Genomic DNA, 13,693 nt, shown 5'->3' on the forward strand with positions numbered 1-13,693 from the left:
AACCGTCAGAATGGCCGGACTGGAGGCAGCGTTTCGAGCGCTACAGAATCGCTACGAAACTAAACAAAGACGATGGACAAGTTCAAGTAAGCTGCTTGATATACGCAATGGGAAGCGAGGCGGAGAATGTGTTCAAGTCTTTTGTTTTTGCTAATGACGGTGAAGAGGATAATTATGACGTTGTGCTGAAGAAGTTTGATGATTACTTCGTTCCGCGGAGGAATATCATCCACGAACGCGCGTGTTTTCATCAGCGTTTCCAGAAGCCTGGGGAGAGGGCAGAAAGCTTCATAAGGGCTGTATATGAACTATCAGAACATTGTGATTTCGGCACGAGCCGTGAGGAAAACATCCGAGACCGGATAGTTATTGGAATATTGGACAAGGAAGTGTCGCGTAAGCTTCAGTTGATGGAAGGCCTGACATTGACTCAGACTGTGCAAGTAGTTCGACAGGCGGAAGAGATTACTGCGCACGTCAACATGCAAGGAGAAGCAGTAGGGACGGTGCATGAAGTTACAAGGCAGAGCTACAGATACCCAAAGTCTAAACCACAAGGTGGGGAGAAAGACAGAAAATGGGGAAATGTGAGAAAATGTCTTAAATGTGGAAAAACACAGCATAACAAAGATGAAAACTGCCCTGCTAAGAAATCTACCTGCCATATCTGTCACAAAGCCGGGCACTGGGCTAGAGTGTGCAGGAATAAAAAGCAAGTGAATGAGATTAGTGAGCAGGCAGAACAGTCAGGACAACCCGAGCAGTCAGCATACTTCCTGGGTGCTGTGTCACATGTGAAAAATGTAAAAGAACAGTGGTCAGTTAAGCTCCGGCTAAATAAAAAGCCAATAACATTCAAAATCGACACAGGGGCAGATGTGAATGTAGTCAGCGAGGCGACGTACAACGCATACACTCCAGAAAGTGTGTTGGAGCCACCAGACATTCCACTGGACGGCCCAGGTGGAGAGCTAAATTGTCTAGGAAGGTTCCAGGCCACAGTAACCTACAAAGGAAAATCATATCCACTAACAGCTTATGTAGTAGAGGGGATCACTAATAATCTCTTAAGTCGCTCAATGTCAGTGAAAATGAATCTTGTGAGGAGAATAGACGAAATCAGTTTGAACATTCAGCAACACGCAGACTATGGGACATTGAAAACAGAGCCAGTGAGAATACAGCTTAAAGACAATGCCCAGCCGTATGCTGTACATACTGCACGCCAGGTACCACTCCCGATGCTCCAGAAGGTAAAAGAAGAGCTAAAGAGAATGGAGAGTAATGGCATCATTGAGCCCGTGACACAACCTACTGAGTGGTGTGCACCTATGGTCCCTGTCTCAAAGAAGAACACAGACAAAGCTCGCATATGTGTTGATCTCAAAAGACTGAATGAATCTGTCAAAAGGGAGCGATACATCCTACCTACTGTGGATGAGATAACAGCCAAGCTAAGTGGAGCAACTGTTTTTTCATCACTCGATGCAGCCAGCGGGTTTTGGCAAATTCCACTGCATCCAGACAGCATCAAGCTCACAACCTTTATAACTCCATTTGGTCGGTACAGCTTCAAACGCTTGCCATTTGGAATTACTAGTCCACCTGAAATCTTCCAGAGGAAGATGATGGAGACTCTACAAGGGTTGGAAGGTGTAGAGGTCTTCATGGACGATATTTTGGTCTACGGGAGCAATATGGAGCAACACAACAGACGTCTCAACAAAGTGATGCATCGTATTCAGTCAGCTGGACTTAAACTGAATAAGGAGAAGTGCTCCATTAGGCAAAGCCAACTAAAGTTCCTGGGGCATCTCATCGACAAGTCAGGGATTCGACCTGATCCTGAGAAGGTTGCAGCAATTCGTAAAATGCCACCTCCAGTAAATGTCACTGAGCTAAAGCGAATCCTGGGAATGGTGACTTTCCTTGGCAGGTACATTCCCAACCTCTCCACTGTGGGGCAGCCGCTCCATGAGTTGCTGAAGGACAAGAATAACTGGATGTGGGGACATGCTCAACAGACAGCCTTCGAAAACATAAAGGAATTACTGACTACTGCACCGGTGCTGGCCTACTATGATGTCACCAAACCCACGGTAGTGTCAGCAGATGCTAGCAGTTTTGGACTGGGGGGTGTGCTGTTACAACTTCATGGAGAACACTGGAAACCAGTGGCATACTGCTCCAGACGACTATCTGTTGCAGAAACACGTTATGCCCAGATAGAAAAGGAGTGTCTGGCAGGTGTGTGGGCATGTGAAAAGTTTGACAGATACCTAAATGGCCTTGAACGTTTCAGGTTAGTGACAGATCACAAGCCGTTGGTACCCCTTATCAACAATCAGAGCTTGGAAAATGTTCCTCTCAGATGTCAGCGTCTACTGATGAGGCTCATGAGATTCAACGCGGTGGCCGAGTATGCACCAGGTAAAACTCTTGTGGTAGCAGACACACTGTCACGCAGCCCACTGACATGTAGTGAAGGGGATGTGGATACACACAGTGATGTAGCCTCAGTAGTCGGGGGAATACCAGCTTCACCAAAGAGACTTGAAAACATTAGAAACGTCACTGCAACTGACACAGAGTTACAGCTTGTCAGTAAGCTTATCAGGTCAGGGTGGCCTGAACACATAAGTAGTGTCCCTTTGGATGCGAGGGAGTTTACTAAAGTGAAGTCAGAGCTCTCCGTTGAAGGCGGCCTAGTCTTAAGAGGGTGCAGGATTGTCGTGCCACGTTCTATGAGAGCCGAAATTCTGGAGAAGCTACACCAGGGGCACCAAGGCCTGGTCAAATGTAGAGAGAGAGCCAAAACATCAGTGTGGTGGCCAGGGCTGTCCAAGCAGTTAAAGGACGCAGTGATGTCATGCCAAGTGTGTTTGGAAATGGGAAGGAGGATCAGGACGACGGTTCCAACCTTGGAGAAGAATCTCCTGCCCAGATGGCCCAGCAGGAAAACGGTAAAAGTGAACGACGCCAAGCAGAAAGCAGTGCAAGCTCATTACTTCAACCGCCGTCACGGAGCCAGACTCCTACCTGCTCTACAACCAGGAGCAACGGTCTACACCAGGCTGGATCAAGAAAAGTCATGGTCTAGACCAGCTGTGGTCTCAGGAGAGGCTGCTACAAGTAGATCCTACAATATCACCACCCAAGACGGTGCTGTTCTACGGCGGAATCGTCGTCATCTCCTGACATCGTCAGCTATACGCCGCACTCAAGCATCGTCTACAGAAAGGGATGAAGTGCAGTTACAGCCTACCATTCAAGAAGAGACTGTCCCTGCAGTCCAGGCTACATGTCCATCCGACACACCTCCACCAAGACAGATTGTGACAAGGTCTGGATTGATTGATTATTGCTCCAGCGAAGGTCGGGGGGTCCCGTCCCTGTGCGTTGAGCCGACCAGATGAACCAGGTTTTTCCAATGCTGGCGGTCTTGTGCCAGCTGTTCTGCATCCTCTACAGCAGCTCCGTGTTGTTGGAGGTCGCCCGCAATGACGTCGAGCCATCGAGTGCGGGGTTTCCCTCGTGGTCGTCTCCAGCCTGCTGCCTTTGGGTCAAACTGGAGAATGGCTCGTGTCGCATGGTCTGGTGGTAGACGAAGGACATGGCCAAACCAGCGGGTGCGGCGTTGTGCGACCAAGGAAGATGCTCGGGGCTGGCACGTGCTGGCTCTGAGCTCTTTATTGGAGACTCGCTGGGGCCACCTGATGTTCTCGACGGTTCTGAGAGCCCTGCTATCAAAACCGTCGATTCTTGTGGCCAGGGTGTCGTTCAGGGGCCATGTTTCTGAGCCATAAAGCAGGATAGAGAGTACGGCGAGGTTGTAAATGCGGAGCTTCGTCTTGCGTGCGATGGTCTGGTGCCGCCAGAGTGGTTTCCAGAGAGACTGCAGAGCAGATGCTGCCAGGGCTCTTCTGCGGAGAATCTCTGGTTTTAGGTCCCCATTGTGTGTCACCATGGACCCCAGATACACAAAGCTCTTGACAGGCTCTACGATGTCGCTACCAATTTGGATGGGAGGTGGATCTGGTCCATCACCAACATACATGAACTTGGTTTTAGTCCAACTCACTTGGAGGCCAAGCCGCGCTGCCTCTTCGCTGTAAATGCCCAGAGCGTCTCTCAGCTGGCTGTAGGAAGTGCTGAGCATGATTGTGTCGTCAGCATACTCCAGGTCAGTCAGGTGGTAGTTGCTGAAAGACACTCCGGGGATGCGCTCACTAACCCTGAACATCAGATGGTCGATGATGCAATTAAAAAGGTCGGGAGCAGCCACGCAGCCTTGACGAACGCCGCTGGAGATAGTAAACCAGTCGGAGTCAATGCCGTTGATACGGACACAGCTCTCTGCGTTGCTGTAGAGTAGCTTGAACAGGGCTATGATCTTGGGTGGGGCTCCGAGAGCTTGGAGGATGTTCCACAGTGAAGAGTGGCAGACGGTGTCAAAGGCGGCCTTCAGATCAATGAATCCGATATATAGATGGCGATCTTTACGGAATTCACGGGTCTTCTCTATCAGCAAACGGACGGCAGAGATGTGGTCCGTTGTGGAGCGGTTGGGCATAAAGCCAGCCTGCTGGGGACGGCGGCAGCTTCTGATTGCTGGAAGGGCACGGCTGAGCAAGATCCTGGTAAAGACCTTGCCCGGGATGGAGAGTAAGGTTATACCTCTGTGATTTCCACAGACAAGCCTGTCACCCTTGCATTTCCAGAAGGGCATGATGACTCCTCTGGTCCAGTCGGTGGGCAGCTGCTCCGATTCCCACACCTGGTTGAATAGGCAGGTTAGCCACTCCACCATGCCATCACCGCCGGCCTTGAGCATCTCGCCGGTAATGGCACAGATGCCGGGGGCTTTCTTTGTGTTCAGCTTCTTCAGAGCAGCTCTCACTTCCTCGGGTGTTACAGGGTCTGTGCAGCAGGCGTCGCTAGGAGGTGCTGTGTTTGCAGCCACTAGGAGGGTGGGATCAGCCGGGATGGTGCTGTGCTGCAAGAGGAGGCTAAAGTGCTCCTTCCAGCGCGCGAGACAGTTGGCTTCTGTCATGATGAGGTTGCCGTCTGAGTCTTTTACCAGCGCTGTCTTTATGTGTGGGCCGCTACGGGCTTGGCGTAGTAGACTGAATACGCGGCTCATGTTGTTGTTGTTGGCCACGGACTCAAGCTGTTGGGCTTCTGCCTGCCAAAACCTCTCCCTATCTTCAGCAATGGCCACATTGCGCAGGCGGTTCAGTCTCCGATACTCCGTGAGGTCGCCTCGGAGCCGGGCCTCACGCCGCTGGTCTATGATGTTTAGTGTCCTCTCTGATATCCAGGGCTTTCTCGGGGAGGATCGCGGGCGTCCGAGGACATTGTGAGCAGACTGGAGGACACTTTCCTTGAAGGCCGCCCAGTCTGTCAGCTTGTCAGGAGCCAGGGCATCGAGAGTGCGGCGGATGGAGCAACTGAAGTCTCTGGCGATGTTGGGGTCGCTGAGTCGGGAGGAGTCGGGGCGCGGCAGAGTCTTGTGCTGGTTGGCTCGGAGCTTTAGCTTGAGCTGGGCCACCAGCAGACGATGGTCTGTGTTGCCAAGCTGTGCTCCTCTGAACACCCGGCAGTTGGTTACAAACGACTTCCAGCGTCGTGATATCAGGATGTGGTCCAATGCCTTCCTGGTTCTGCCATCTGGGCTGTACCACGTCCAGTGATGGATGCATTTCCGGGGAAACCAGGTGTCAGCAACACAAAGGTTGTTTTGGTGGCAGAGGAGGAGGAGGCGGTTGCCATTGTCGTTTGTTGTGCTGTCAACGAAGGTGGTGCCGACAGGTGAGCCGGGGGACCGATCATTGCTGGATAGAGTGGCGTTGGCATCGGTGAAGATGATGGTGACGTCGTGTGGTGGGGCTTGGTCGACAGCCTGGTGGAGTTGGTCAAAGAACGCGTCCTTCGCATCCTCATCAGTGACATCGGTGGGGGCGTAGGCGACGATCACTGTCATCTTGCCGTGACGGTGGAGGAAGCGAGCAGACAGTAGTCTGTCGCTTATTGGTGTCCAGCTGATGAGGGACCTCCGGAGGGCTTTTGGAATGGCGAGAGCCACACCGTAAAGGCCGGTCCGACTCTCGGGGCCACTCCAGATGTAGCAATGGTTGCCAGCTGTTGTTTCACCATTGCCTTGCCATCGTACTTCACAGAGCCCTGCCAGGGTGATGTTATAGCGACAGAGCTCTCGGGACAGCAGGGTGGCAGCTCCGGGGCGAAGGAGTGTCTGGACATTCCAGGTGGCGACACGGGTCTTACGACGAAGGTCGATCCGTACTCGTTGGTCGGGGGCAGGCTGGGGTCCGTTACCGTGTTGGTCAGTCCGGCTTCTTTCTCTGGTCAGTTTCGTAACAAAGGGGGTTTCTCCTGGGTGAGTTGTTAGCCTTCCGCAGGATAGTCGGTTGGTGGGGCTGCCACCTCACAGCGTACCGACACGCTGGGGTCTTTGTTTGTCTGGAACCTACCCCGGAGACCGGCCCGCCATGGGTGACCCTACCAGGAGCAAGCTCCCGACGGTATCGCTCTCCAGGGTCACTGGAACACGCAAGCCCCCTCGCCGCATCAAGGCCAGACCCATCCGAGGTCTGGAAGGGTGTGTAAACCTGTTAACAGACTTGACCTGTGAATGAGTTAAAATTCATTATGGCCTTTGGGGAGAGGGGTTAAGAAATGGAAGCGACAACACACACAGGGGACTAATTGTTCTTGTTCGGATGATAATGCTGTGAAAAAAGAAAAAAAAAAAAAGGGGGGGGAGATGTCATGTACGGTAATTGATTGTGCCTGCGCGGCAGACGCGTTATTACGGTACACACAGGGAGACCGCGTGGTATCTGGAGACATGTTTGTAAACTAGCAAAGACGCTATATCGTGTTCTGTAAATAAACAAGTTCATGTTGGGTTTAAAGAGGACTCCGTCCATCGTTTACACTTCCCATTACTGACAACATTTCTGTAGCAAATGGGAGATGATTTCTCAATATTGACCTTAACGGCGCCCCATAGTTTTGCACGCAAGCAGACTAGCCCGCAAAACATCTCGCGTGCACGCGCATACGTACCCGCACGCTGGCTGTTGAATCGAACATGGCCACTCTGCCCATCTATTGCATCTGCAGATTACCTTACGACGCGACCCAATTTATGATTGAGTGCGATGCCTGCAAAGACTGGTTTCATGGCAGGTAACAAAAAATAAAACACTTGCTCAATGCAATACAATTTTTTTACGAAATGGGCATGAACAACAACGGCAACCCCTTTGGCTGTGCTTGATAGCTTTGTGGCTGAGTCTCGGAGAAGAAGTGGGGGTTGTTGGCAGTGAGCATTAACCGAATGTAAATGTCAATACACCGTAAGCGTTTTTAAACATGATATATTTGTGTGGCCTTGTCCATTTGTTGGACTTAAGTACGACATGTTGAAAAGGGGTGGAAACGGCGGAACATGACCTGAGGTTGTGCCCGCTTTTGAGTTGTGCGTATGCAATACTGCCAATTCTGGGTTTTGTGTATCGTTTGAGACAATTTACCAGGATTAGAATTTTCCTGTTGGCGTTTTTATGCTAATATAAAGGCATCAGTATTTGCACTTCCCGTAATGGGCTGAGATACATGGCGAATTAGACATGAGAACTTATTGTTAAGCGTACCCTGTGTGTAGTAAACTGTTGTCTCCGCTTCCGTGAATGAACTACTTGAGTTATTGACATTTCTACGAGGAATAGCAGCCTCCACAATGCACCAATTCACTGCATTGATGTTGCTAGCTATTGTTGTGGTTAGCTTTCTTTTGGGCACGTTGACCGACTTGCTGCTAAATGTTATTGCTCTTATTTTCATTGCACTATTGTTACAACGCACTATTCCTTTTCATCACATTATTTTTATTACAAGCTCAGCCAGTTTTCTTAGCACTACACTGTAACTATTTTTTGGCCTAGTTATTGACAGACTTTTATCTTTTCATTCTCTTCCAAGCGTGGGTGTTCCTAGTCCATGTTCTGGGGTGCTCAAAATCACAGCCTTGTTGAAACTTTTCCTTAATTAAAAAAGGTTAGGTTTAAATATGATTTGTTTTTTGTTTTGTTTTTCTAGAAAAAACACTAGACTAAAAGTAAAACAAAACAAAAATGTTCACAATACTCCTCTGGCTTGAAATGGTTCAGTCCATTTGATTGCTAGCATGGCCCACGACCCTTCTATTCGAAAAAAATAAGTAAAAACTGAGCATAGCGTAGTAATAGTGTTTCTGCTAACCATAAAGTGTAATCTGATATTTAAAAATGGGTAAGCGACACTCCTGTAATGTGTTGAATAATTCTAATTCACTTGAAGTGAAATGAAGAAAACGTTTTTTAACCAGCCAGACCCTCGGTGCTAAGCACCCCCAAAGCTCTGAACCCAGAATCATGCCTGCTTCAAAGTATTTATTTCATTTTTTCCCCGGAGTGCCACGTCTAATCTCATTGCATTGATATCAATGGAAATAAAGGACTATATGTATATATAATGTACCTTGTTAATTATATTGGGGTTTTTCACTATTCACTATTTCACTATTGTTATAATCCACTGTTCTTATTTATTGAGTTATTATTATAACTTCTAAGCACTACATTGTAATTATTTTTTGACAGTTTTTGCTGATATTCTTATTTTTTTTTCCTTTTCAAAGTCTTTATTACATGTTTTACCCTGGAGTGCATGTCTATTTTCATCACATACAATGTTTCACAACGTTGATATCATTGGCAGTAAAAGACAATTCTACTTTTAAATTTACGGTTTATGGATCTCTTAACCACTTTGGTCGTCGAGGCCCCACATCCTGTAATGTGCAGGTACTGACCGGTGGCGCCCATCCCTCTCCAGGCCAGATTTTGTCGTAAGGGTTCCCTCCCCCATAGTACTGGTTTCCTCCCCCATAGTACTGGTTTCCATGCTTACCAGTAGCAGGAGAAGCCTCCCGATGTGTCTCAGGCATAGCACCTTTGTCATCTGGCCGCCATTGTTGTCAGTGTAAAAAAATATGTACTATTGCTCGAAACTGTGAAAATATGTACCTTGTGATTTATATTGACTGGGTTTGAAAAATTGCTGATGCTGGATGTTATTTCTCTTATTTTTATTGCAGTATTTTATAATACACTATTCTTTTTCATTGCATTTCATTGTCAGTTTTGTAAGCACTACAATGTAGTGATTTTTTTGGCCTATTTTCTTCAAAGTCTTTATTACATGTTTTACCCTGGAGTGCCATGTCTAATCTCATTGCATACAATGTTTCACAACGTTGTGTAAAGCAAATGAGCCCAGCACAAAAATGACTTCCACCTTCTTTTTTAGGGTGGCTCGCTTTGGAATGGATGGAACAATGGCGTCCCCTTTTGGAAACGTACCAATTCACCATGTACCATAATGAAATCTGATAAAAAAAAAGTTTTGAATGTAACTAAAACATCGAAGGCAATGTATTGATAAAATAATGTTCTCACCGTACGTAATTATATCGATTGGGTGGACATTCTCAAGTATAGAAAATTATGCAAATTTCTCACTTCTTTGGCTCTCTAACAATTAGCAATTTCAAACACTGTCACCCGATACTGCGAGTATCAGATCTCTAAGATCAGGCCCATAGAGGCATGATCTGGTTAAGCGTCACTGGTCCATATTAAAAGTATTTGGGGAGTGATAGCCTTCCTCTTTTTCTCCTCCCTGACTGACTCATTGCAAGTCGGCAGCATGGCGCGGCTGTGCGGGCCTGCACTGTGGCTTTGAGTTCAGCACGTGGGCCATATGTTGTGACCATTCGTAGCACGAGACCAAATCTCTCCGTAACAACAAGTAAAAGATTTAACACTCCCAGGTTCTTGGGAATGAGTTTTTTTTCTGTAGAAGGGAATCTCCCCAAATTGACTGTGCTAATAACTGTCAGTGATCGAAAACTCCCACACCTTCTCCTCCCCTTTTTTTCCCTATCATGAATTATCTGCTAATAAATTGTTTGTGTCATTTCAATCGGCCTGGTTCATTGAATCAATTTTCTTGGGATTAGTAATTCATATCAGAACTCTAAGAACTCAAAATAATAATTTAATTAAAAAGAATTTAATCAGTGTAGGAAATCCTAACATCCTTCAGAGAAATAAAAGATTTATGGTGCACAAGCAACACCTAGAGGCAAATTTGTTAACTGAATGCAGTAAAGAATAATTAGTTTCAATCCTAACGATTTTCAAAATTAAAGCTAGAGAAATCCCTACAGTTAACATCAATGACAAGAAAGACCTATTTTATTTTATTTTGTTCTTTTCTATTCCGTTCAAAAGCGTCATCCTACTCTTTAGAGATGAGCCAAACTTTGGCAATGACTAGCAGGCATACATGCCAACTTTTCGATTTTAAAAAGCAGTAGATTTTATTGCGCATTCACATAACACAATCACTTTCCAAAACATTAAAGAATAAAAAACAAAATAAAATCTAATGCAATCATTCGAGGGGTTTATTTATGCACAAAGTCTCGCTTCAACATATGAAGCAGCCGTAGACCAAAATACTAGTCCCGAATAGTGCTGCACGTTTAACCGATAATACGATGTGACGTAGTGCCATTTGTGGAATCGCAAGACAATGTGTTTCTTTCAAGGATTTATAGTTCCCCTTTGTTAATTGAGTGTTGGAGTGTTTGGCCAACCAGAATTGTCACAGTTCGAGTTTTAACAGTGCCAGCCAATCAGAGACAAGTTTTAACACCACTAGCCAATAAAGGCGAGGCAAAGTTTGCAAGTTGCACGCAACAAACCCACATGTGAGCCTACAGCAGACCTAACTAAGCTCCCCAGAAAAGGGCGCTGTCTATTTAAGTTTAAAGCATGTCACTAGTATTAACCCTTGGATGCATAAGTGTGGTCTAAAATGACCCCATTAATTGTTATTCTTTAAAATCTTGAAAATATATAGAAAGTTGTAATATTGTCATATTCAAGGTATTCTTCATAAAACATGTTTATGAGCTAATTCCTTCAGTATTTTTATTTTTTTCTCCACTTGTTTTTGTCCCCACTTATGGAAAAGTGTATGTACTGGTAGGTTATGCATCCAACTACTCACTAAAAACTAAACTAGCACAGAAAATGCACTTTTCTTTTAAAATTGAAAATCGCATCAAAATTGCAATACTGGTCTGAATAATTGCAATTAGTGTTTTTTCCAAAATTGTGCAGCCCTATTACCGCCCAATTCAAGAATTTGTTTTTTGTTCAAATGTGAAAATCACACAGTTCTCAGTTCACAGATGCCTTAACCACATCAGTCATAGGGACATCACTTCCTGTGGTGTGTCTTGGACAAGTGTAACCTGGCGGTGCACATCCCTCACCATGCTGTTTTTTTGTGTGTAGGGGATTGCTACCCCACATGAAACAGATACTGGTTTCCATGGTTACCAGTAAGATAAGTCTCCTTTTCTGAGTCAGATACAACACTTTCATCTTCTTGTTGTTGTTAAAACGTCATTCCACTCTCCAGATTTTAGCCGGGCAGCTAAAATAATTTTCAAGCACACGCATTTTCATTAATTATGCAATTTATGGTGGTAGGGTTGTCCCTCTTAGACTGTCCACCCACCGGGGTCTCACACAATTCAATGGGAAACACTGTCTTAGATTCTTGATTTTTTTTTTAATTCAATTGGTAAACACATTATCTATGTACTATTCATTTAAACTAAAACATTTTTTTGGGTTTTCAGTTGCGTTGGTGTGGATGAAGATGATGCCCCAGATATTGACACCTATCATTGTCCAAACTGCGAGAAGACCCATGGCAAATCAACATGTATGTACATTTTTTAAATGAGAGATATTTCAGAAATTCTGCCACAAAAATATTTTTAACTGTTTTTCAAAGGAATTGCTTCATTTTTCCTACTAGTATACAGTAAAGAAAAGTGTTTAAAAAAGATGATGAATGGATGAGAGGGATGACATCTCATATACATACGCGATCGCCATGGCAACCCAAATCATGTGGTCACCTTACCAGAAAAAAATTCTTGCTAAGTTTATGCCTCATTCATGCATAAATTCAGTGTGCTTGCAATAAAATGTTTTTTGCATGTGTTAATGGAAGGCATTGTTTAGATTTTTTTTTGTATTTTTAAGAAACTTGGCAATGTTCAACTGTTGTTTACTACAAAATGGTAAAAGCTGGTAGCATTATTTTCTAATAAAAGAGAAGGGTTCAAGCTTTCTTCTGATGTGTCCTATGCGTATATAGCTACAGAACATTTTCTCTAGGCCTTTGTATATGAGTAAAAACAATTGAGTGTTTTTGCTTTAATTTTAGCAAATTTTAGGAAATATATTTATGTTATGTACCCTAAATTCTGCACTACACAGTGCAGCAGATAAAAAGCCGCTTGTGCAAATTTAAGGTAGAAATTCTGTTTTTGTACAGGCCGCATTGGATTTTAAGCTGCATGCTTAAACAGGCATTTAAAATGAACTCACGTCCATTCCTAACAGTTAAAGAAAACATCAGCCAGTAAATGTCTAGTACAGAAGAGTAACCCATGTGTTGTCATTAAGGCATTCTAGTGTGGCAGCAATTGACTACTTATCGGGTATATTTTTTCTATTGGGCCAAAAACTTCGACATTATTTAAGACTGTAATCAGTCAGATTAGTGTCAGCCCAATTACTATCATGTACCCCTCCTTAGTTAATATTTAGTGTCAGTTTGTATAATGATTTTGTCAGACCCAGAATAGATAGTAGACGCAAACGCGTAATGTTTTACAACAAACTTTATTGCGGAAGCTGAGAAGTCAGGTATGGGAAAGCAAGCATCAGCAATCCGGTGATCGCTGGGCAGGGAGCTCACGGGATGGGTGCGTGGTTGATGGGCAGAAACGAGTTGCGTAGCCGGGACGGGCGAGCGGAGCGTGGTCAATGGGCAAAAACGGGTTCGAGTAGCCGGGCGGGAGATCAAAGTGTAGTAGAAGGAAGGAAAAAGTCAGGGAGCCGGAGACGATCGGGAAGCCAGGGGCAGACGATCAGGATACAGGTGGACGGGATAGACGGGAGCCAAAGTCAAATAGTGCTTGCCTTGCATGTGCAGATGTTCGCTAACGGACTGACAAGGAGTGAATGAGAGCACTGAGTTTAAATAGAAGGGGAACCATTCAGGCAACGAGCAACAGCTGGCGCCAAACGAGTGGGCCCAAGTGAGGGCAATCGTGACAGACACCCCCCCCCCAAGGGACGGCTCCAGAAGTCCCAAAAAACAAAAGCCCAAAAAATCTCAATATTCCTCGTAACAGACTGATGCCCTATCATCAATATCCGGGGGCGCGGCAGGAGCTGGACCAGGAAGAGGCTGAGCGGAGAAGCGGGCGGCCCCTGCGGAGAGCAGGCTGATCGGGGTGTCGCTGGTGGAACTACCTGATGAGGGTATGGTCCAAATCTGTCTGGTAGGGATCCAGCACATCTCCTCTGGACCATAACCCTCCCAATCCACCAGATATTGGAGCCCCCGACCCCTCCACCTGGAGCGGAGGAGGCGTCGTATGGTGTCGACGGAATGCCCGTCCAGCAGGCAAGGGGCCAGAGGCAGAGGTGCCTCTGGTGCCAGCGAGCTCTGGCGGACCGGCTTGATA

The 13,693-nt window shown here is 46.1% G+C and overlaps 1 protein-coding gene across 4 annotated transcripts in view; it reads left to right on the plus strand.

Annotated features, from left to right (window-relative positions):
• The first annotated feature begins 6,985 nt into the window (after positions 1 to 6,985).
• phf2 (PHD finger protein 2) overlaps positions 6,986 to 13,693 on the plus strand; it is a 104,947-nt gene continuing 98,239 nt past the window's right edge. For 2 of the 4 annotated variants that reach the window (XR_015850650.1, XM_088337373.1), the window contains exons 1-2: positions 6,986 to 7,212; positions 11,786 to 11,871. Coding sequence is in view for 3 of the 4 variants with exons in the window: in XM_088337373.1 (XP_088193499.1) it covers positions 7,115 to 7,212; positions 11,786 to 11,871 (184 nt within the window). In the remaining variant the exon portion in view is untranslated. The remainder of the gene's footprint in view (positions 7,213 to 11,785; positions 11,872 to 13,693) is intronic. The other 2 variants (XM_088337370.1, XM_088337368.1) reach the window with 2 other exon arrangements.

Source organism: Urocampus carinirostris, chromosome 6 (genome assembly GCF_059441175.1).
Source record: "Urocampus carinirostris isolate Australia breed hairy pipefish chromosome 6, RoL_Ucar_1.0, whole genome shotgun sequence".
Lineage (NCBI taxonomy): Eukaryota > Metazoa > Chordata > Actinopteri > Syngnathiformes > Syngnathidae > Urocampus > Urocampus carinirostris.